This window comes from Leopardus geoffroyi, chromosome C2 (assembly GCF_018350155.1).
Source record: "Leopardus geoffroyi isolate Oge1 chromosome C2, O.geoffroyi_Oge1_pat1.0, whole genome shotgun sequence".
NCBI lineage: Eukaryota > Metazoa > Chordata > Mammalia > Carnivora > Felidae > Leopardus > Leopardus geoffroyi.
In genome coordinates this window covers 89,751,680-89,777,680 of record NC_059333.1, presented here as the reverse complement: position 1 = coordinate 89,777,680, position 26,001 = coordinate 89,751,680, and the positions used below count along the sequence as shown (strand labels likewise).

Genomic DNA, 26,001 nt, shown 5'->3' with positions numbered 1-26,001 from the left:
CCCACAAATTCCACCAAAACTGAGGCGTGGTCACAAAGATAAAAAAATAAAATAAATGACTTTTTGATGAGTAAATTCAGGAATAAGTGGATAGAAAATCTAAGAGCATTTCTATTATCATCATAAATTCATACCTGAATTTCCCATATATGAATGTTTTGTTGTTTATATGATTAGAAGAAAATACTACGTTAGGTTATACTCTGTAACACATTAACCTTTATAAAACTTAGTTTAATGTTCTTTTACCTTGTCTACTCCAGCACTTAGGATGAAATTTCCTTTCTTATTCCACTTCAATGCAAATATAGGGCCTTTATGCTGCCCCAAGGTGCTAGCAAGGTTACCTAATATTTAAAAAACAAACAAACAAAAAAACCCATTAAAATTACTTCAAGCTTTAAACTTAGATCAACAACAATATATGAAAAGACAAATGCTTCATTTACCATCTTTAGTCCATATTCTGGCAAATCCATCGTATGAACCAGTTGCTAGAAGTGTACCTTCACTCTGTCAGAGAAACACATTTCCTTCAATTATATAATCCAAAAAGGGCATTTAATTAGACTATTTCATATTTAAACCTTAGAAATAGCAGATCCTTGACATTCTCTGCCTCAAAATTTCTGTTTGCCAATTCCCAAATTGCCTATTTGGGAATGTTACCAAAGACCTACAAAACACCCTTTATTGCTGTGAAGCTAGTATTTATTTAATCAGCATTCAGTCAGTGTGTGAGCCTTATATCCAAATCTCAAGAATGACAGGAAGCACTCTGAGGCAGGACCATCACTACCTTTATGTGTGCTAGGGTCTCCAGTATTCTCATAGGTGCGCATGATGAAAGATGGGAGTAGGGTGGTAGACTGGGAAGGACATCAAAATCATATAATAATGATTTAACAGTAAAAAGCAAAATTGGCTAAAACATTTTGTTATAAGTAGAAGTTTTTATATGGCCCTCCCTCTAAATCTTTTACTGTCTAAATGAAGCTTGTATTGTGTGTGAGCCAAACAACACTGCTGTTTCAGATGACCAGATACTTAAATATCACTGAATGTTTCTTTCCTTTGTTAATTCTTTCCCAATACGAGATCCTATTAAATAAATAAATAAATAAATAAATAAATAAATAAATAAATAAATGGAAAAAAAAAAAAAAAAAAAGCCAGAAAAGAGCATAGGCTGACTTTATAGTTAATGAAGTGAGTACAATTGCCTGGAACTACTTTACCACAAGGAGAAATCCATACCAATTTCTCTAATCTTATATTCCCTTGCTGTGTCTGACCTTGATGAATGGTACAACAGAAGGACAGATCTACGGAAGTGCAAGTTACAGAGTGCATGAAACAGACTATTACTGGGATTAGTAAACACTACTGAAGACACAGAATGAAATCCTGCCTTACTCAAGTGCTTTCTTGATGGTGTTTGGAAAGGGAATTGAAAACAAGAATCACCTTTTTTCAGACCTCTCAAACCATACGTTACGTACAGGTAAGTGAGAAACAAACAGATGCTGGTTCTAGAGGTTGTAGACTCAGTCCTGCCAGGAATTGGCTCTATGGTTCTATCTGAGGAAGAAGGAGCATGTTGAAACCAACAGCAAAAGCTTATTTCCAGACTCCACACAATGGGAAGTTTCTTTTAAACTACTGGTCCCCAAATGTCTTAGCTCATGGACCACTACAGTAGGAAAAGTATATTTTAAAGGATAACATTTTCCCCTTTTAGTGGAAGATTCAAGTTCATAGTGAATAATGCATGTTTGAAAAGTCCACACTTTTAAAAACTGTAACTTGCAGTTCAGAATCACCAAGCTCAACAAACCATTTGTTAACCATCCTTAGTATAACCTGTAAATTTCATTAACATATGGCCTCTGAACCAAATATCATTATCAAGGCGATAAGGCCTCTGACCTAAGATATAAAAATAAGGTCTCATTTGAGAAGATAATTCTTAGTCCTGACCCTACAACCAAACAATACTGTGACATGCTAAACCTCTTTTCATTTTTGTAATTGTTAACTTCATAGGAGGGAAAGGGTAAATATATTGCTGGAAATTTGGGAAGACAACACTAAAGAAAGGTAGCTATGAGTTTTGGGAGAATTTCAAAGAACTGAAAACTTTAGCTGGAGCAATCATTTTTAAAGACAGACCTCATTCATTGGAATGAGATTCGGAAGATCCTTTGGAAAGCTGCACAAAAAGCTGTCAAACAGAGGCCAGAGGAGGAAAGGGTGTTCATTTGCTGAGGAAAGGACCACGAACCCCATTAAATGCTTGGTAATACTGAAACAGTCCAAGATGTTTCTTAGAATAGGGAGGGTAGGTAAAAAATGGATGCAGAAAGAAAAAGGCAACATGGAAAAGATACAGAACTGTAAAAATGCTAACTTTTCACAAATTAATCATGGGCATGAAACAAATGAAGCTGCTAATCACGTATGTGAAAATGAAAGGGTGAAGCTTTATCAACTAGGAGCTCAAACTTTCTGATTAAGTCAGAACAGTCAAGTTATCTCTCTGAAAGATGTGGAATGACAAACAGAATCGGAGAAGTGTAAGACCGCTACAGTTGAATGAAGCCTGGAAGTGACCTAGACTAATGGCCCCTAAAAGGCAGGCAATCAAGTTTTCATCAGTTGATACAGCAAATGAGAAAAACAAGAACATATTTTTTTAATGTAAATTTCTCTCCTCCCCCAGCAAAGGACTTCGTAGTTAAGGATTTAGTATGTGCCTATTGTTGACTTTCATCTATTAACTCGTTTATGTAGGTACCATTATCCCACTTGTACCTTCCACGTGAGGAAGATGATGCAGAGCGGGCCACCACCAGTTTTACAAAGGTTCTGCTGCAAGACAAACTGAAGAGCTGCAAGCTGAACCTCGGTCTGACTGCTGGAGGGCCAGTCTTTGTTTTTTTTTAATACCACACTTCAGAATGGGGAGTCCTAGTTTGTTGTTCTTATTAGTGAAATTCAAAAACATGTGGACAAATGGACACAACCTGCCATTAGTCTGAGGTCCAGAGAGGTTAAGTACATTAGTAACTACATTCATCGTGGTTAACAGTGATACTCACATTCCAATCTAGGGATGTCACATCCTTGTTGCTTGGGACATCTTGCCCCCCTTCTCGTATACAATGTCTAAGTACTAACTGTGTGGAGCCACTAGTGCTATTTTCACTAAGATTCCATATTCTTGCTGTTGAGTCTCCAGACCTATAAAGTATGCAACAGATTAAGATCTCATGACATTCTCAAGTATCCCAGAACCAAAGCAACATATTTATATACTATTATTAATAAGATAAATAAAAACTAGAGTCTTAGAGATTTCCATCTCCAGGAGTTTTCTTAGTCTCCATTTTGGGGACCCTGGGCCACCTTCTTAAGCAGTAAGCTTAATTAAAATTTCTAAGATTACTTCAACGATTTAAACTTCTAAGATTCTTTACGAAGAAATAACGATTTACAAAGGCAAAAGGACCACAAAGAAGCAACAAAAACCTGGAAATGTAAGTAATGCTTTTATAAAGTGTGTAATAGTTCAGTACAATATTTTTAAAAATACATTTAGTTTCACTTTGAGAAACATACCCTGATGCCAAGAGATCACTAACAGGGTTCCAGGCACAGATGAAAACTTCAGATTCATGGCCCCGTAACACAACTGCTTTATTAGGGGGGATTTCAACATCCCCATCCACTTCCATCATATCAGTATGATTATCTATGTCAGCAGAAATAAGTGGAAAATACCAGTTAGGTAATATTACAACATCCTGAGGAGGAAAAATAATTCTTAACCAGCAAATACCTCCTTTATAATATGTAACTTTTAAATTGTTTTTTAACTGTCAGGTAATGGTGAAAATGCTTACATAGCACTTGTCACATGAGGACAAGTTAAGTATATCTTTAGTTAAGTATGACCATACTATTTTTAAAAGATAAAGATGAGTGTGTGTTTGGGGTGGGGGAGAGGCAGGGAGAAAGGCTGTAACAAGGTTAGAGCCAAACATGGCTAAAATGACAAAATGATCTGAGCTAAATATAATCCACGCCAACACTATTCTGAGTTTCTGCCAGTAGGGGTTGCTGATATCATTCATATAACATGAGAGGTGCCTTTCTATCTCCACGTCAGAGTTTTACTGTGTGTGTTAAAGACTGCACTACAAATTTTCTTTAGAAATCAAAAGCCGAGAAAATTTACCTAACAGTAGAAAATGGTTTCTAAATAAAAAAAATAAATAAATTAAAAAAAAAAATCCATGTAAGTAAATCTATCTTTCTGGAGCTTTAGGAACAGAAATCTGAATTGTGATATAAGTTAGGGAAACAGTTGGCATAAACGAAACAGATGATGTTACTTCAGTTTAGAAGATGAGACATCCACATAAAGCCAGATACTTCTTCTGAAAGGGAACTTTTTAAATTCTGATTTCAGCTCACTTGCTATAGTGTGTGCTCCATTCTCCTCCCCATTCGCTGTGTTTTCGCCATTTTTTGCAGATCCCTGTTGGTTTGTGGCAGCTGTGGCAGCTGCGGTGGCTGCCGCTTGTTGCTGTGCAAGCTTATCTCTGTAAGCTTGTTGTCTTGTTTGTACTACATCAGGCATTACGGCATCTATCAGTGACAGAGACTCTATTGGTCGACCATCAAACAAGGTACCATCCTAGATTTGGAAAATTGTGAGAAAAGAAATATGAAAGACAACACATTTAGGGTGAAGCAACTGCAAATAGGTGTTTAAATCTTCCTCCTCCTCTAGTTCATACTGTTAAATGTTGCCAGGTAAAGCGGAGATAATGAAAGAATAAAAAGTAGGCCCAGATGATAAAATGTTTATTAATTAGATTCCAAAATTCCGTTAGCGAAAAGTAATGACCAATATGAAACAGTTCATACAATGGTAAGAGACTTGGTGCCACAGGAGAATGGATCCTTAAAACTAAAAACTTTTAAAATAGTTTTGTTGGGGGGCGCCTGGGTGGCGCAGTCGGTTAAGCATCCGACTTCAGCCAGGTCACGATCTTGCGGTCCGTGGGTTCGAGCCCCGCGTCAGGCTCTGGGCTGATGGCTCAGAGCCTGGAGCCTGTTTCCGATTCTGTGTCTCCCTCTCTCTCTGCCCCTCCCCCGTTCATGCTCTGTCTCTCTCTGTCCCAAAAATAAATAAACGTTGAAAAAAAAAAAAAATAACAGTTTTGTTGGACTCGAAAGTTTCCTGTGATTTGATTCAAATATTAAACAAGAAATAGACTTCAGATATTTGGCCGTATCTCATTTTACTAATGTTGAAATGGAAGCACAATAAGGTTTAAAAGACTTGTTGAAGTTACACAGCTAGTCGATGGCAACCAAGATCTCTTAACTGGTGCTATTCAAAGTGTGATCCAAGGAACAATGACACTACCATCACACCAGGCAGCTTGTTGTAAATTTAGATTCGAATGTACAGAATCAAAATCTCTAAAGGGCTCAGGAAGCGGGGGTTTTACCAAGCTCTCCAGGGTCGTCTTATGAACACTAACATTTGAGAAGTACCATCATTTAACTCTGAGACTGGTGCTCTGTAATTTTATGGAGTTGCTATAATTTTCCAAAGCTCCTCTCACTGATATTAGGTAGCTCACAATTAATAAAAAGTTCTCCAGCAGGGGCACCTGGCTCGGTCGGTTAAGTGTCCCACTTCAGCTCTGGTCATTATCTCACAGTTCGTAAGTTTGAAGCCCTTATGTGCCTCACTGCTCTCAGCACAGGGCCCGCTTCTGATCCTGTCTCCCTCTCTCTCTCTCTCTGCCCTGCCCCAGCTCTCGCTCCCTTTCTCTTTCAAAAATAAACATTAAAAAAAAAAAAAAAAAAAAGTTCTCCAGCGGGCACAAGAAAAGACACAGAACAAGTCAGAAATAGAAACTGGGCAAATTAGCTGGGAATATGTGTATGTAAGGCCTGACTCACGTAAGCTGCTGAACATGCACTAACCGACAATCTACAGTGGTGTGATGGGGTGCTCGGAGTTACAAAACACAGCACCTCTTTCTGAGCTGTCACTTACAATGGAGTATCTGAGGAGTAGGAGAATTTATTTTAATTTAAGTAACTTAAAAATATTAATCCCAGTGAAGATACATTGTAGAGTACTATATTACAATCTACAAAACACTTATTTTTCAGATAAAATGAGACTTTATCCCTGGCCACTGGTGGAAATTGTTTATCACCCTCCACAATACAGGACACTTTGGGACGGAAACTACTAAAAGATAATGAGGACACACTTAATTTAGTATTAGTGGATTTTTCAGTTATACAGATTAGGAAACAAAAATAATGAAATCAATATTAGTATACCACATAATTATACTAATGAATATTGATATAGAAACCATGGATGCTTGTTTTAAAAATATTTGTGAAAGGGAAGGGGGAGCATGTTAATCTCTGCAAACATGAAAATACGACGAAGAGCTCCACATATTATAAATCCTGACCATGTATGAAAATTTTCAGCTAGATAGACCAGGATTTCCAAACTTTTTCTGTGAAAGGCCAAACAGTAAATATCTTAGGCTTTGCAGAGCATAAGGTCTCTGTCACAATGATTCAATTATGCCACTGTAGCACAAAAGTAGCTAAGATAATATTTAAGTGAATGAGTGTGGCTGTGTTCCAATCAAACTTACAAAAACAGGCAAGCAGGCAGGATTTGGCTCATGGGTCATAATTGGCTGACACCTAAATTAAACCACCTATATATGGGCCTTAGGCAATAGTATCAAGACATGGCTTTAATTATAAACTGCCTTCCAAAATCAGGTATAAGCAAATAACCTGAGGTTTTGTAATTCTTCAGACCATCAATTATGGTGTCAGCATTCCACAGCAAAATGTAGCTGCTTTGAAGAAAATTATTTCTTACTATTTACTTATGAAACCATAGAAAGGGAAATAAACCAGAGATGATGGTTCTTACAGTTGGGAGCCAACATGCCTTGCCTGTTCAACCTGACTGTGACATAAAGAACACCACCCTTCAATTTTGTCAACCTGGTAAAGCTAAAGTCAGATAATGAATAAACAAACAAGATATCAGACTTAAGGACACATTTAAGAGTTAGTATTTGAAATAATTTTTCCTTACCTCATTAATACTAACTTCTGCCTCTACATACTGTAGACCTTTCTGGATGATAGAAATCAATGCAGCAGGTGGGACGAGGGCACCATTTATGTTAGACTGACTGATATGGCTTTCTATACCAAAGGTAAATGCTGAATGAGAAAATCCTAAAAGCAAAAGGAAAGGTATAAGAATTTATTCTCCCAGTAGCAACATGCTATAGGACACAAGTGAATGACCTCTGTAATCTTTCAAAATCATAATCCATCCATTTGAAATCCCAAACTGTTAGCTAAGATTAAATATGCTTTTACACAAAAGAAGTACCAAAATCCAAACATATGAACTTTTACATATTTCCCTTTTTTGCCTTAATTACATAAAATACTATTTAAAACTTATAATGCATATAAAATTTAGCCATGGCACATAATTTTCCTCAAAAAAATAGCATCAAACTTTAAAGTCAGGGGAAAAAGTCTTTGGAAATCATGGGAGTCAATTGCTTCACTCGAGATAATTAGGTCAAGATAAATTAAGGTGACATTTAATATTTCTGTAGTATATTTAAATTTCTACATACAAATTGTCAAACACCATATAAATCCAATATTTTGCAGTTTTTCAAACTTAGGAAATAAAAAGCCAACTAAAATTAATATAAAAAGTGAAGATAATTTTTATGCTTAAATCTCACTGTATGCATGAGTTAAGTGCCAAAACACTTAACTAATTCTTTGCCACTTAGTAATAACCCATCTAAATGAAAGCTTTAGGAAATGAAAGTTGGCAAGTAAAAATCCAGTTTCTACCAGAAATTCTAAGTTTAATTTGAAATACTTAAACCCAAAACACATAATAAAAATCTCTATATGTTGGTCTTGCTTTTTATGAAAGTCAAGTCCAAACTCAAACATAAAATTCTAGTAAAATCACAGACCCAAGTGAGGTTATTCTCTTTACTAAAACATCCTTCAGACCTCATCATCAAATGTCATTAATGTATTTTAAACAATTCAATTACATTATATGAAATGTCAAGAAACTTTCATACTAAGTAAACTAAATGCATATGGGCTTGTGTCTTAAACTGATTTAACCTATGTAATTAAACCTATGTAATTAACTGTTGCCTAGCCTACCCTAGTTTTTTTTAGTGCCTATTCTATCTTTTTGCATTTTGTGCTTCCACTTTTAGGCTTCTTGTGGCACTTATGAACAGTGTATAATAAAATACTCTGGACTCACAAAAAGCATGTGGCTAGGAAATATTTTAATTGGTCAGTAGACAAGGTATACCTAAAGTTGTCCTCCTGGCTCCTTTCTTCCCTCTTTGAAACACCTAGCCATTCCATTCCTGCAACCCACAGTGAGAAGTGAAAAAAGATTACCTGAGACTTTAACTCATGATTTTACCCACAGGCAAGATCATTATTAACCACAATTTTTAGCTTAATTTGAGCTCACAGAGATGGCTAAGAAACACAGCAATGAAACTAAGAAACATATCAATGAAACCGAGCATCATTTTGCATTGTCCCTATTAGGAAACTCAGAACTACCTGAATATAAGTAGATTCCAGGTTTCCAGGGTAGAAGGCTAAGAATAAAGGCCGGGAAGAATGGAAAGAGAGGGTAAAAGATAAGGCAGTGAAATCCATACGCATGAGGTTGGAGAGTCCTGTTTTTAATTATACACACTCCTCCTTAAATTCTGCAGTAAGTTGTAAACAGGGGGAGCTAAACAGCCCAGTGGCTTAAAGATTTAACAAGACTTCAAGATGGACAATACCATGTATGGAGGGTCTACACCATGCAGACATATATAGTTTTATTATTTTATAATCTGAGTCAGCAGATAGGAAAACAGCCATAAGAGGATAAGGATTTATTTTTAAGTTTTTATTTAAATTCCAGTTAGTTACCATACAGTATAATATTAGTTTCAGGTGTACAATACAGTGATTCCACACTTCAGTACAACACCTGGTGCTCATCACAAGTGCACTCCTTAATCCTCATCATCTACTTTACCCATCCACCTCCCCTCTGATAACCATTAGTGTGTTCTCTATTGTTAAGAGTCTGTTTCTTGGTTTGCTTCTCCTTTTTCCCCATTTGTTTTATTTCCTAAATTCCACATATAACCAAGATCATATTAGGTATTTGTCTTTCTCTGAGTTAGCTTAGCACAATACTGTCTAGCTCCACCCATATTGTTGCAAATGGCAAGATTTCATTTTTTATGTCTGAGTATATTTCATAGATAGATAGATAGATCACATGTTCTTTAAGAGGATAAGGATTTAAATCCATTCAGAGACGATGGAGGTAACTACTACATTCTGCTGCTCCTATGGAACCATTAAGTTAGAATGTAGTCAAAGATAAAGCGAAGACAGAGTGAGCTCCTGTTTACTAATGGAAAATAAAGAATTACATCATTGTTCAGTTTCAACTCAGGGTGCTAGAAAGTGGTGTTAGTACTGCATGAAACATTAAGACATCTCATTCACAACATTTTTAAAGTGTTGTGATTTTCATAAGCCTCACAAAATTTTAGCAAAGTCCATGACATTTGTACTCTCTCATTCACGAGTACAATTTAAACCATCAAAATCATCATATTTACACCCCGTTTAAATTAGAGTTCAAGCTTATGTACAAGCTTGAAGAGTTGCAGGTGGAACAATGTCAATTTCTGGCTGAAATATTGCATATATCCTGAATTTGTTCTGTCAGACCAGGAGAGAAACTATCACAGGTCCTTACATCCGTCTCTAGTTATCACACATTGTGCTTACAATGTTCTCAAATAGTAAGAAAATAACTCTGAAGGGGTTATTAGCACTGTTTTGACACTTCTCATTAATGTCTACCCTAAAAATGGTCCATAATTAAAAACCCTCTGCTTCAATAAATGTGGAATTGAACTGTAATTTTTATTATTTCTAGTCATAGCATTATAACGGCAGCTTAAAATTATGTTCAAGACTACTTATTAAAAAAAATTTCTTGGTGTTTATTTATTTTTGAGAGAGAGAGAGAAAGAGAGAGAGAGAGAGAGAGAGAGAGAGAGAGAGAATGAATGAGCAGAGGAGGGGCTGAGAGAGTGGGAGACACAGAATCCGAAGCAGGCTCCAGGCTCTGAGCTGTCACCACAAAGCCCAATGCATCGGGACACTCAACCGAGTGAGCCACCCAGGTGCCCCACACAACTACTTTTCTTATTCCTCTCCTTAAAACTTGTTTTTCCTTAGAAATTTGACCTTACTTTATTACACTTCAAAGTTGTCCTAAGTTTTACCTGGGCTCCTGATGTTCCACCATTCACAAAATTCTATCAATCCTACCTCTCTGGTCTCTGTCATCAGCTTTCCTTTTCTGCTAGAACCTGGAGTTTAGTCCCCATCATCTTTTGCCTACAGTTACTGCCCTAAGTTCCTTTCCTTGTTCTCCAGCTCAGCCCATCTGTCACACTACAACTAGAGTATTACCTATGAAACAAAACCAATCATATCACTCCTTATGTGGGCATTTTCAATGATCCCTTTGACCTTCCTAATAAGGACCAAACTAAGTATGACACATAGTTACCTTTGTAATCTGACCCTATCTATCTCTCCAGACTCATCTTCCCAATTCCACGCCCCTACCCTTTTGCCCATTGCACATTAGATTCAAGTATTTGCCAGTTACAGGTAACACTGTGAATACATTAATGCTATCTCATACTTTTGTACCTTGTATGTTCCAAAGTCCTTTTCTCCTATCTGAATAGAGGTAAAGTCCTTCCTTTCACTACCCCAGAGGGTGGATCATTCTCTTCTATACTAATCCTAAAATTTGTGTATGTATGGTATTTACCACACTGAATGGTTATCTTGTGTGTGTGCAGGACTGTATGCATGTGTGTAACTACTAGACTGGGCAGCTTGAAGAGTTTATGCCTAGTAAATCTTTTCATTTACTAGGGCCTAGTCTCCTAGGAACGACTATTAGAACCTAGAACTAGAACCTAGAAATCTAGAATGTTACCTAATTTAACTAATGCTCAATAAACATTTGTTAAATCAGAATGCAATTCTACTATAATGTATTTTGGCACATCAGAATATCTATGAATCCAAGAAAAAAGGCATAGGACTTAAGCAAAACTAAAACTTGAACTGGGTTATGCCAAAAAAGATTTCGGTTTATCTGTAAATATATACGCAGGAAATACTTTTCCAGGGGCAACTTTTGATTTACAGAATAGAAGGCAAAGAGGGTCTACCTAAATCTGTGAGATGCTGGAAGTCTGGCTTGACTGCTTAAAATAGTATCCCTTCTTTTCAGGAGTGAGAACAAATCTGATATAAATAATACCTCTGTAATCAAGTACTCTACAAATTTGCTACGGTGATTAAGATTTGGGAGGCAGAAGAGACTCCAGAAGGGAATAAGGCTAAAAACCATTAGGTTCAGTATACAGTAACTCAGGAATGAAGACAAGCAGTGGCCAGAGTGAGGGAGGCATGGTCACTCATGAGACTACACATGGTTCCCACATAAGAAACAAGATCACAAAACAACTGTTTGCTATACCGTGCTTGTTACAAGGAGTGCTTTCCCTTGGGATGACAGGGATCGTAATCTCAAAGACATGTTAGTCCTCCAGAGCATGCCAACTGTACTTTGCAAATAGGAATGTGAAAATGGGCCTTGGACATTATGGCTATGGTATGGACTGTCTGAACCAACAAAGCTTAACTGTTATCATAACACAGTCCAGAACGAAAATCTAATTTATCCAAGATCCTATTTAAACTTCAGGTAAGAAAAACCTAGAAACTTATCTCCTTGTTCCCATCACCATACACTTCCTTGCCCCCAAATCCACTTCCAACTGTCCCCTACAGACCCAGACTTCTGTTTATTCAAAAGTTCCATACTTCAATGCTTAAAGATTTTACAAAGGTGTAAAGAATTGGGGGGGGGGGGGGGAATGCTATAGAGGATCTCGCATGTTGAAGACTGAGATACAGCACTTAAAATAAAGGACAACGTGGAGAAGAAAAAAAAATTACAATAGCAAACTCAAATGCAACTGTTAATATTTTATATTTCCTTTTTTCCTTTATACAGTTTTCCTCCATCACAATATAAAACATCAAGCTATACAATTCTGTGCCCTAATTTTGTCCATGTATATATATATATATATATATATATAAAACCATGAACATCCCATATAAATTGTATTTTCTGAAATAACTTTAATATTATCATACTATTCAGACAATAAATGTACTCAAGTAGTAAATTATTCATCCCATCGATGGGTATTTGGACTTTCCAAATGCTTACTACTTAGGAATCTCTCCTCAAATATCTACATGTATAGGATTTTGCCATGTATATACTTTTTTCTCCTTAGAATGAATTCCCCTCAAAAGTTGAGGGGAACATGAACATTTTATAGGAAGTTTTCACAATTGCTCAACTGTTTTGCCCCCAAATTGTGAAAATCTACAATGCCATCAGCAATTTATGTTTCCCTATACCCTCCACTATGCTAGGCTATCCTTAAAAAACACACACACACACACACACACACACACACACACACACACACACACACAAGATTACTATTAAAATTGAATAGTTCTCTGTTTGGCAACTATTAAAGGACATTTATCTTTTAACAAGTATGTCAGTAGTGATGTGTAAATAGGAATTTCTTCTATCAGCAAAAAATAGTCATTCAGCTTATAAAGGAGAAAAAGTGATTTCAAAGTATACAGTTTACCACTATTTTTGACAACCTGCTGTTTTTATTTTTTTTTGTTGTTAGTCATGTGTACAACAATTCTATGTGACAAATCAATGTTACTGCATATTTGATTTGATTACAAAGCAAAATTATATATACCTAACTTGCACTTCTGCAGCCGGCCATTTACTCATAAAAATGATAAGACTAAAAGTGGACATATCCAATCCTGAGCTCTGCTCACTCCAGGCCTTCACAGCTAGTGGCACTGATAGCCAGTTTAACCTGACTCCATTCAGCCTTGTTGTTAAAGTCTGTTTATAAAGTAGCACCAGAAGGAGGATATGGAGGAAGGAATGTTTGTATAGCTCATTTACTTTTATCTGAATCAAAAGAAACTACACTGTCATTTGCTGACATTTTCTTAGCCATCGTAGGGGTTAACACAAAATCATTAAATGAAAAGAACCAACGAACAGGCTCTTTGGTATTATAGATCAGAACCTTAATGTTATACATAAACATTCTGGTTAGCTTGTGCCTACTATAACATGTTTAGATGTCTAAATTAAGTGTGTATGATCTTATAAACAAATACTAGAACATCTCACGGAAGCATCATCTCAGAAAAAGTGGTATGGTACAAAGCCTCTCTATCTAGAGAGACTTGAAAAAGTTAGTGAACAGTGGAGCAGGGGGCTGGGAAAGACAAGATGATGTTTCATGAATCAAATACTCTGAGCTTACATATATCATCACCTTCTCATAAATGGAGACTATATGGCAAGATGAACCTCAGTTCTAAAAACATGAGGATTTAAAAAAAATTGTAACATTCAGAATCACAATCTAAAAAATAGCTCAGTGGTAAGGACATATTGCTTTTGCATTTTCCAATTAGTCTTCAATCACAAAACGGAACTGTTTCACAGTGTCCAAAATATCAAGTACACCACGAACAGAAATGTCATTGAGCTCTTAAACCTGAAATAGATGACAGCTTTATCTAGAATCAAGAATTCTCCCCCAAACCAAATACACAATTTACGCAAAATAAAATTACATCTTATACAGAGCAACAAGAAAAACGGTAGCACAACGGTCACAAGTGACTGCCAGGTACAATTTCTCTAGGAAAAAAATAAACACGCAAATAACTACACGAGAGTCAAAGGTGATGTACAAGAGGAAAAGGGAAAAAAGGGGGAGAGGGAAATTTAAAAGGTCCAAACCACCTTAAATCTCCTAAAGTTAACAACGCATCAAGTTCTGTTCCACACACTTAGCATGTACCTCTTTGTGCTTATTCTGCATATGGTTGCTAGATGTGAGTTATTAGGGCAATCAAATTATTAATGCCCTTGGGCGAAGGCTAATTAAATGGGGCATACTGCATAATCAAGTCAATCATTACTTACGGTACTACACTGTCAAATACACTCAATTTTCATCTCAAAAGAGAAAAAATTTTATTCCCTAGGAAATTTTTATTGAATATGAAAGCCTAGGTCTAGTTCACAAAAGTACAAAATGGATACCAAAGTAATTTGCTTAGGGTGAACTTCCTGGAGACAGAATTAAAAAAAAAAAAAAAAAAAAAAAAAAGTTCCAATACTTAATACAGATATCCTACAATAAATACACTTTCCTCTTAATTAGTTTCAATGAGTAGAGGAGGATGATTTATTTCAAACAAAAGCCTATAAAACATATGCGGCTGAATATCACAATATAATCCCTTTTCAACAAATGTTTACAGATGAAGGGGAAAAAAATCAAAAGTTACATAATTTGAGAAGAGGAGAGGGGCTTTTAATAGATAATATCTTCTAGAGCTGATAATAGTCATAATAGGATGATCATCACATAGTAAAAGTATTTAAGATGAAAACAATTTAAGGGGTTTTATCCTCTCTGGGGATGGATACCACAGTCGAGTCAACATTAAACACTGTTTATAGAAAGCAAATATTAGAAGTTCTTATGAAAAACATTATTCTAAATTATGTACCTATCAAAACAGAACAAACTTTCATAAGGTGTTTTTTGGACTTTCTGAGAGCTTCCAAGTAATGAGACAAGCAAGAAAAGAATTTTACTTTCCTTAGTGGGTAGTCTTTACAAACCAGTCCTTTGAAGGTCTTTTCACAGACACTTTCTTTGTCATGATTATTTCTTTTCTTCCTATCTCCTAATCCAATTCAGTACTCTTTTATAGGGAAAGTAGCAATATTAAGATTCTAGTTCCTTCTGTATTGCTTTAAATCATTGAAGAGAAATTCTTATGGCCTTAAAGTAACTTGCATATTTCTTAGACATTTAATGACTGACCCTCAGTAATTATCTCTTATAAGTTAACAGTGATAAGTACATGGAAATACACCTAAAACCACCCAGAAAAGGAGTTACTGGATTCCAAAATTGAATCAATTGCAAAAATGGCCATTTCTATGTCTAATTAGAGATCAGAACCAAGAAACAGCTTTGGAATAAGTCTCAAGTGCTAAGACGAGTTAGATTCTGAGCTCCATCTGAAACCTGATCTGAGCTGACAGAACTATAAATTTCTTAAACTCTTTCCCATTTCCTACTTCCGGAAGTAACTTCAAATGAATGTCTCATGGTATCCTCATGATATAAACATGCCTCCTCATTCCTGCAAAATCTTGCCTATAAATAGAAATACACCACTTTTAGTGGCAGCTCCCTGTTTAGGAGATATTCTCACACTCCAAATCTCAATGTGTACATTTCATGCTTTCTATTTTATCTTGAATAATTACTAAATATAATTTTTCTTTCAAGATATTGTGAACATGCTACATACCTGTTGTCAACTTTCTTGTCAAGTTCTAATTGTCCTACACCTAATATGGACCAGTGGCTTTCAAACTTTATTATGCCTAAGAATCACCTGGGGCATTTGTAAAATGCAGATTCCTGGGCCCCACTCGCCGTTCTCTAAGTGATCCTGATGCAGGTGGTCAGAGGATCAAACTTTAGAACTCTGGTATAGGCGGTTCTTAAATTTATGGCAAGTTGCATTCCTAGAAAAACTGCCATAAGTCAAAATGTCATTAGTTGAATCTGATTTTCTCCTATAAATCATAATGTAAATAGGAAGTTACAAATTTAATAAAGGGACTGGTGTTTACATGTTGAGAGATGTGGCTTAACATCACACTTCATTACCAGTACACTGTTAAGTATAAACCTTTCTAAATACACAAAGCACAACTAAGAGCACAGTAAACAATTATGAAGGACTTAATATGATAAACAGCAGTCTACCACATGAGGTTGTTTTTTAAAATATAATTCCTGCTGTATTTTTACTGCAACATAAAACACCTCAAAACATGAAATTTCAAAGGGTTTTCTCTGAGACACAGGCAACTTTAAGAAGACTTTTGATAATATTTAACCGTTGGATACTCTTTCAGAAATTAATTCAGAGTATTATCACTTTGTGGGCTTCTGTTTGCAAATAAAATCTGAGTGTTCATTAACATGTCTAACTCCACCTTGCCCCATTTCATCTCATCACAGGATGCGACTGAGCTCATCTCCCAAAACCGCAGTTCCATAAGATTCAACCGGAGCAATTGCCTTTACAACACACTTAATGAACCACTGCATACATTCCTCATCCACTGATCCTTCACAATGTTTTCTCCTTTAGTGTCCAAAGCCTCAAAAGCTCTGGCTTAAATGTGGTCAGATTCAAAGACAGAAAAAGCAGGAGTCTGTTTTGACCTAACAATTCTTCCAATTTTGGACAAAGGTACTAAATAATAGTATCAAGGCACGTGCGTTGTATCAAGGCATATGTGTTACATATCACCAAGTCGGGTCACTACTTTTTCCACTTCGTTAATCATTTTAATCGTCCTCAAAATATTCAGTGGATATTGTCTTTAGATCTGCCTTCAATACCAGTTTGCCAGTTGAAAAAGAAAACAAAACAAGATCTTTCCATTTCAAAGCTTCACAACAAATTATTCTGCCTTAGTGGGTTACTTTTAGTCTCTTCTCTCTTTTTCCCTTTCTGGCCCTCATTAGACATCATTTTCTCAGCTGTTTCAGGCCAGAGAGAGCAGTGACCGTGCCTGCGAATAGAAAACCTCCACCGGAGAACAAAGCTCAGAACTAGAGTGCAGCTGAGAACAGCTCAGCAAGCAGTGGGGTCTAAGATCTAAAGCCATGTTTGCATTCCCTGTATGAAACAGGACAATTACTAAGCCCTGTAAGAAGAATTAACTGTAGTTTCAAAACCAAAACTGAGGGCTCAATTCCTACTCTATGCTTTTCTGTCCTCCCTCACACGCCACTACCATAGTTACTTTTTTATACACTGTGCCTCACTTTACAATTACAACATTCCAACTTTATGATTTCTAAAATTCAACCTCTCCAGCGTATTTTCAACTACCAAATAGTTCCATCTCATACTAACAATCTGAACTCACCACTGACGTCAATCTTTCCCACGTCCTGTGCCCTATCCACCCTCAAAATTTTTTTCTCTTCTACTTTTACAATTTTTGCTTAATTCATCCCACATATTCCTTTGTAGTCTTCCTTCTGTTTTATAATAATGCCTCTTAATCTGTTTTAAAATGATCACTGATTTATTTAATATTTATTATAAAAGGCTTCCAATGATTTATATTTATTAATCACCTGCCAATAAACACGTTAGTAGAATTCAGGTCAAGGATAATCTAAATCAATTGGGATAATGATTATGAAAGCATTCTGAAAAATTACTGTTAATTTAGTTACTGCAATTAGGATCAGTAACATTTAGCAGAGGACTGTAAATATACGCTATCAAACTGATGGTACCTGAGAGTTTATATGTTCCTACTAACCGTGTGCAATCTCACTTCGAAACAACTTATAAAAATGGTCTTTGAACACTGAAAGCCAAACCATTTGTTAACAAATATTTGCCTGACATGATTCCAACATATTTGAAAGAGTCAGAGAGTTAAACCATGCAGTAACACATAGCTTTAAAATGGCAGTCCAGACATTAAGGAAACATACAAAGTTCAACAGTTTGGACTGATACAAATTTCAAATGCATAAAAGGTTATTTTGAGAATATTAAAATAATTTGAGGCCTATTTACTTTATGAAAGTACTCACCTGACTCTTGCAAGTATCTATATACCAAGAAGTTGACCTCATCACTGCTTATACTCATCTTTATTCCCACTTAAACCATGAGGTCACAACACAGGATATAACCCTAAAAATAAAACAAAGTTAATTAAGTATTTTCTCAATAAAATATTTTTAAACAAAATGTAAACAATGTTGTAAAAACCATTTTATTTTATTAAATGATGTAAAATGAAGGTTCTATATTGCCTAATAATAAACCCTAACAAAGTTTTTCCGATAGTTAGTAATAGATTACACAACCAAAACATGGCTGGGTCTATTTTTCTGCAGGATAACATATTTGCAAAAAAGGATTCAAAATTTATAAAAGGGCTGTAGCATCCTATTTTATTTGACTGTATCCAATAGCGTAAAAAGTTGTTTCCTCTTTATCCTTAACTGTAAAAAAAAACAGAACATTTTAGGACTCAATACTATTTAGGAAAAGAATGATTTTAGAACGTTGGATGTGGGACAAGCCATCTATGCTGGTTTTGTCTACATAATCTGGTAGAATTTGAAGTCCCCATTTTCTCAATATCTAATCTGCAATGTTCAAGTTTCAAAAAGATCTAGGTATATATAAAGCAGAGAGGTGGGAATATAGTTTCCAGAACTCAAATGATATTCTCTTAATGGACATACTTAAACCCTGAAATCAGAGGGAGGGAAAAAAGGAAACAGACAACTAACTTAATTATGCCCTAATTATATTTATATGTTCTCATGTCATGGAAATTATTTTAAAAGAAGTCAACATTTTTTGCAGAGTCAGACAGTAAATATATTAGGCTTTGCCACCCATACAGTTTCTGTTAAAACCACTCATCTCTGTTATAGTACAAAAGCAGCAACTAACAAGATGTAGACAAATGAGTCTGGCCATGTTCCAATTAAACTTTTATTTATGGACAGTGAAATATGAATTTCATATGACAAAGTTGTAACATAAAATATTTTCCTTTTAACTTCTTTTTAAGCACTTAAAAAAAAAAACCCTTTCTTAGCTTGTGGTTCTTATAAAAGGCTAGTGGGCCAGATTTGACCTAGACTGTGTACTTTCTTGGTCTTTATTTAAAAAGGATATACTGACATTTCTTCAGTATAAACGTGTATCCAACATCATGTGCCTATGTTGATTGTCCTGCCACATCATGGGTCTCTTTATGATGCAGCGGTCACAGTATATTTAAAAGTCACAAATTAACAAACACCTGAGCAGGCTGCCATGTGACAGGAACCATTACTGCCCTAAGTTGTGGAAAAAGTGGTGACTAAGCATATCAAGCTTCTGTCGCAGAAAAGAACAAAGACAAACAAGGAAGTAATAACAATTTTCCAGTGACACACACAGAGGAAACCCTAACCAAACTCAGCAGTATGGGAATACATCTTGAAGAAAGCATCACTGGTGTTTAGACCTGCAAGGATGGATGGGGAGAGTGAAAACACAAATGTTTTAGGGAGGAAGGCAGGGAACGTAAGGAATCTAGTGAGCAGTAACAGTCGTGGAAAGGCTGGATGAACAAAGAAAAACAAAACACTGAAGTAAGCCTTGAAACACAAACAGAAACCATGTTCTGAAGGACCCTGACAGCATCACTTAGAGAAAATACACTGAAAGGTTTTAAGCAGGGTAGCGGAATGAAGAGACTTACACTACAAAAAGATCATCCTGGCTCTGAGATGAGGAAGAGACTGGAAGGGACTGTAATAGGAGGATGCTGCAGTAATCTAGTGGACAAATGAAACCTGGGCTGTGGCACTGAAGCCAGAGAGAAGTACAGGGGTTCCAAAATGTGACCAACAGGACACAGAAAGAGGAAAAACGAAGAATCAAAGGTTTCTTTTAGGAAATCTGGATCAGCAATACTTCAACTTACTGAGATGAGAAACTATGGAAGAAGAGTAGCAATTATCTTCATATAGAGAAAAAGATATTCTCCCCAAAAATTAACTCAGAGTACAATTAACAGCCTGAATGTTTCAAATGATAAAGATAAATACTCCTTTGATTATTTCGGCTCAAGACATCTTGTCTAGATGTTACTATGGTACATTAGGTGATTTATGCTCTGGAGGATATCTTGCTAAAATAATCTTGACCCAAAGTAATGTGTTGCAATGTGTCTGGTACACACAGTGGATATTAAATAGCCAATTTTTAAAGCGTGTTGAACCGAATGATTTTAAAAGACAAAACAACCAATCCCATACCATTATAAAATTATGTGAAATTGAATCATAATTTGACCAGTCGTGGATATCTGTTTGTAAGGGGAATAATTCATAACTATTTCATTAACAGGATAATTTCCCAAAATGAGATGTGCTAGGTAGAATCCAAGTGAAACAAAGAAAACAGAATAACTATTCTTTTCCCTTTATCATTCAGTTTGACACTCAAATAATAAACACTGGCACTCAAAGACCTAAGATGCAAAGGTTTTCAATTAATGCTTGGGTCCGATAAGCTAAGGCCATCAATATCACAACTTAAACCAGTGATCGGTGGTGTTTCAGCATCACCTAGTATATTCCGGGGCAAAGAAAAATATGAACCAAACTGACATAAACTATTGCATATAAAAGTTCTAATACTAAGTACATATTGCTGATACACTTTAAAAAGTCATCACAAAGAACACCAAACACGCAGAGCAAAAAAGTTCTTATCTGTTCAAATTACTATGAACTGGTGTATTCCACTGACCATAGTGCTATGTCAATTTCTGGAATCAAGGGTAACATTTTTTTAAGGGAAAAGGATGAATTATTCAAATTTTAAAAAGTATTATTGCAGCTGTCATCCTACTTCAGCTAGCTCTTTTACATCCTCAGAAAGAACCTTATCGTCACGCTTATGCCAAGTGTATTCCTAAAGCGACAAAGCGCTGTGCTGAGAGTAGGAATGAAGTAAAAGTTGCCTCACGCCTTGCAGAACTCAGTTTTTCAATGAAGAGAAATATACAAACAAACGTATCATTTAAAAAAAAAATTTGTAAATTTAATGCAATCCTGTTTTAGAGGTTTCCATCACAGTTGCAATAAAACTACATAGAGTCTACAGACTTGAGTCTGTCCACTTTCAAAGATACTTAATTCTAGAATATGGTTCATGATGAAACTGATCCTTTTAAATTGTAACCTCAAAAAGACACCTGAAAAGAAACAGGAGATTGGACAACAAAATAAAACATTAAGACAGTCCTTGCTTGAACACCTCAGTTTTCACACCTGAAAAGCCTGTATGCCAAAGAGAAAAATCAGAGAAAATACCACCACTTCCCTAGTAGACTCAGTATGGCTTTGCAGAACTGGTCCGTTTTGGTCTGTTTGCTTATACAGCTAAGGTGGGTCCTTTGTAATGCGATGTAGTCTTTGTCCCAGGTAAAGACCAGACATTTAGATACTAGATGTCACTCATTTTCAGAGGGTATACAAGAAATTTTACCACTGTATCTCCTCCATTGTGGTATCTTTCAGAACAACTATCCTTAAATAAGGTCACAAAACAGCAGTGAGAAACTCATCCAATCTTTATCCTACACCATCCAAGTGTCAGGCCTGCTACAGATTATTATGTGTAAAATAAGGAGCTGATGGACTATTAAATAAATAAGATACTCAAAATAAACTAACCCTTCCTGAAGTCACAAAGCAATTTTTTGTATATTCTGCTTCATCATACTTATTTATCCTTAAATAGTAAATGACTGAGTTCTAATGAATGAATGAATAAATGCCAGTGTACTTCTCCATCCTAACTCTCAGGAACATCCTATAAACTCATAAAATCTGTTATTTGAAACTCGCATCATTTATAGGCAATCAGTTATTTAATCAGATCCATAGCTATATTAAAATAGTCAAAAGTAAATATAAAAGTCTTTTTTTTAATAAACTTTTTTTTAAACGCTTATTCATTTTTGAGAGATAGAAAGAGACACAGAGTGAGCAGGGAAGGGGCAGACAGAGAGGGAGGCAAAGAATCCGAAGCAGGCTCCAGGCCTGATGCGGGGCTGAGACTCAAGAACTGTGAGATCATGACCTGAGCCAAAGTTGGACACTTAACTGACTGAGCCATACAAGCACCCCTAAAGTTAGACTTTTTAAAGAAAGTATTTATTTTGAGAGAGAGAGAGAGAGAGAGAGAGAGAAAGAAAATGAATATGCTGGTGGGGGGGGGGGGCAGGCAGAGGGCAGACAGAGAATTCCAAGCAGGCTCCGTGCTGTCAACCCCAAAGTGGGACTCAATCTCATGACTGTGAGATCATGACCTGAGTGAGCCAAAACCAAGAGTCAGACACTTAACCGACTGAGCCACCCAGACAGCCCATAAAAATCAATCTTAACTAATATTTAGCCAAAGCATTTATATTAAAAGTATACTTAGTATTTTTTTTTTTAAGTATTTTTTTTTCAACGTTTATTTATTTTTGGGACAGAGAGAGACAGAGCATGAACGGGGGAGGGGCAGAGAGAGAGGGAGACACAGAATCGGAAACAGGCTCCAGGCTCTGAGCCATCAGCCCAGAGCCCGACGCGGGGCTCGAACTCACGGACCGCGAGATCGTGACCTGGCTGAAGTCGGACGCTTAACCGACTGCGCCACCCAGGCGCCCCTATACTTAGTATTTTAAATGTTCAGTATGAAGTATTTTACTTTAAGACTTTATAGAGAAAAATTTAACAAATATTATAAAACAGGACTGTTGAGACAATTCAGCTATGATTCATTCAACTGAATATGTACAGCATTTTCAGCATCACAAAACTGAGTTCAGCATACACACACTGAACAATAACTGCCCCACACATTTAATCATCTAGATCCCCCTCAGAGAAAGATGGATATTCTCTTCTGATTTCATTCCTGGAGCAAGCCAGTGCCTAATTATGAACCTAAATCATATTATTTTAAATTTAAAAGAATGGAAAAAAAAAGTGAAAGTCATGGGTAGAAATAAAGAAACCAGAAAGATCTTCTTAAATGTCCTGCCGACCACACACTGTTAAGAGATCTGGAAACCCTTTGCATGACACAGAATCAAATGTTTAATTGAAATTACTTTATCTTACAAAATGTATAGTGGTGGCATATTATCTCATAACAGAAAATTTTTGTGCTGCTCGACCATTTGGATGATCCTAAACTTTCATTATTCTAAAACTGCCATCAGGATATTTATGCTTAAAGTAGTTTTCTTTCATTTCTTTTTGGCAGGCGTGCCAAATATGAATGAATATTTCTCAGGATCAGGAAAAGTCTCTACAAGTAAATGACTGGACCAAATGAAATAAATAAATGGTTATTCCAATTATTATTATTTTTTTTTAACTAAGGCCTGGTCAACACACAATGTTATATTAAGTTTCAGAAGTACAACATGGTGTACATTATACTGTGCTCATCACAAGTGTGGCTACCATCTGTCACCACACAATGCTATTAGAATACTACTGGCTACACTCCTCTTGTTGTACCTTTTAACTTCATGATTCACTTATTCCGTTAACAAGACCCCTCTAGATGAAACAGGAAAACGTTCAATTTCACCAATAATAAACATAAAAACATTTGGCCATAACACTAGCAAAGATTTAAAAATAATACTCAACATTATCAAGATTGTGACAAAACAGAAAATTTATCTTTAAATATATCTACAAATATCTGCCACAGCTATTACTCGTGGTTTGTAAGTTCAAGCCCCGCGTTGGGCTCTGTGCTAACAGCTCAGAGCTTGAAGCCTGCTTCGGGTTCTATGTCTCCCTCTCTCTCTGTTCCTTCCCCCACTTGCACTGTCTTTTGCTCTCTCTCAAAAATAAATAAAGGTTAAAAATTTTTTTTAAATAAGAACTGTTTTATTACTGGCAAGTAACTGTCAACACCACCTTGGACACTTGGGGTTACCTTTCCAAATAAGTATCAATGACCCACAGGGTCTCAAGGTGATTGTTATGCCAGGGATGGTATGGTGCTGGGAGTCCACCTAACAAGAAGGATAACTTAGGCTTCTCTGGAACTCAGCAGCTGAGACATGGAGTGACTATAATTAGCAAGATGAAGAAAAGGGTGGCTTGACTCTTACAGCTTCTATTGCCAGTATCTGACAAAACACACTACTATTCCTGCCTTCCAGATTTGGACAACTACTCCATTCTCAGCCCTGTGGTTTAAATTGGATGGACTTCCTGGTTGAAAGGAAGGCACTTAGTCAATCAGCATATTTTATCTTCAGGAAGGGCTGACATCCCACCCCCACAGATACACATTACCTCCCTCCCCTCTGATCCAACTCAATCACTCCTGGTGAATGAATGCTAGAAGACTTTTGCTGGTTTCAAGGAAAGACAACCTCCTCCTTTCAGAAAGGAGTGGGTAGATAGCAAGGACACTATGTACATAATCACTGAGGTTAGAGTGGAGATGAGAGAGAAACAGAAAAGCACAGCAAAGAGACAAGAGAAACTGTTATTAATGACATCAGGTTATCCATTAAGCAACTGGCTTAAGTACTATCTGAAGCTAATTTACCACTGTAATTCATTAAAGAAATCAAAAATTAATTTTATTACCTAAGCCAATTAGATTTGTCAGTTGCAACCCAAAAAAGGCAGACAAATCGGGGGAACTATCCAAGACATGTTTTAAAACAAGAAACTGACTATAAAATTCGTGATTGACCATACCTGGAGAAATAAAAAGAGGGGGGGAGTCACATTTTTTCAGTTTCTAGACCAGAAAGTATAAAAAATTACTCATATATATGGGGTGCCTAGAAAGCACAGTCCTCTGGGCAGTCACACTTTATGTATGTTGAACTAGAGGTAAAACAGGACATTCCAGCAGAAATGCTCTAGCGTAGTTATAATATTACAGCTCACGTCTTATGGAAAGTGGTATCTCTCATTCTGTTCCCCTCATACAGGAAAGCCAATCTCTAGTTACCTGTATTACTTTGGGGTGATAAACCAATCCAAACAAATGCAGATGAGCTACAACTGAGGGGGTGGGGTAGTGACAAATGAAAAGTAAACACTACAATGGTCATGCAATTAATTAACAAAACCTAAGAGGGGAAAAATGCATTAAAGCACTATTTTCTGACCAATATATTTTATTCACTCAGTCAAAACTTCGGTTAAACACTTCCAATGTACCATCATTCCAGACAGGTACTGGAGATGTGGCTATACAAAGGAGACCAAGGCCAGACCTTGTGACTTTACAACGTGTTGTGAAGAAAACAACTAATTGCAACTTGGATAAGAAAAGATACAGAAAATTATGGAAGCACAAACCTCAAGGCTGAGGGTATAGGTAAGCAAAGGACGTAAAATGCAAGTGGCTTACAGGTTTCTGTCAGTATTAGAAGAATTAATTTTCTTTTTAAAATGTTTGAAATGTACCAAGTTATCTCTGCTCCCATGTGTGTGCACACTGCTTCTCATTCATTCGAATGTTACGGAAATGAAGCAGAAGAATATTTGCATTTATTGAGAAGCTCCTGCATGCTATGTACGGGGTTAGGCATTCTACACATTATTTAATTTCTTCTTCAGCATTTAACTTCCTCATTTTAATGTCAGAGCAGAGACATATAAGAACTATATTTCTATATATTATTAAAATACTAACATGTTATTAAAATACTAAACTACTTTCCTCAGGACATAAAACACACACACACACAGGAAAAAGAGTATGGAATTTATAACATAAAATAATTTAATGACTATGAAGAATCAAAATTCTTAGTACTGGAAGGTCCTAAGAAGTTGCTAATTCCAAACCATGACATACATTGCCAAGGCTCCATGTACAATGCAGGCTATCAGTGCTCAGCTTACATGGACTATGCTGGGAATGGCAGTCCTAACCTGGTCAGCCAGCCATTGCAGTCACAAACAGATGATTACA

The 26,001-nt window shown here is 36.2% G+C and overlaps 1 protein-coding gene across 5 annotated transcripts in view; it reads right to left on the bottom strand.

Annotated features, from left to right (window-relative positions):
- Positions 1 to 26,001, bottom strand: part of TBL1XR1 (TBL1X receptor 1) — a 178,761-nt gene that overhangs the window by 22,903 nt on the left and 129,857 nt on the right. For 3 of the 5 annotated variants that reach the window (XM_045502925.1, XM_045502924.1, XM_045502921.1), the window contains 6 exons: positions 7,169 to 7,314; positions 4,480 to 4,702; positions 3,622 to 3,754; positions 3,102 to 3,243; positions 450 to 513; positions 250 to 347 (listed from right to left, as the gene is read on the bottom strand). In XM_045502925.1, coding sequence (XP_045358881.1) covers positions 250 to 347; positions 450 to 513; positions 3,102 to 3,243; positions 3,622 to 3,754; positions 4,480 to 4,645 — 603 coding nt within the window. In that variant the 5' untranslated portion in view covers positions 4,646 to 4,702; positions 7,169 to 7,314. Of the gene's footprint in view, positions 1 to 249; positions 348 to 449; positions 514 to 3,101; positions 3,244 to 3,621; positions 3,755 to 4,479; positions 4,703 to 7,168; positions 7,315 to 18,056; positions 18,160 to 26,001 lie in introns of all 5 variants that reach the window. The other 2 variants (XM_045502922.1, XM_045502923.1) reach the window with 1 other exon arrangement.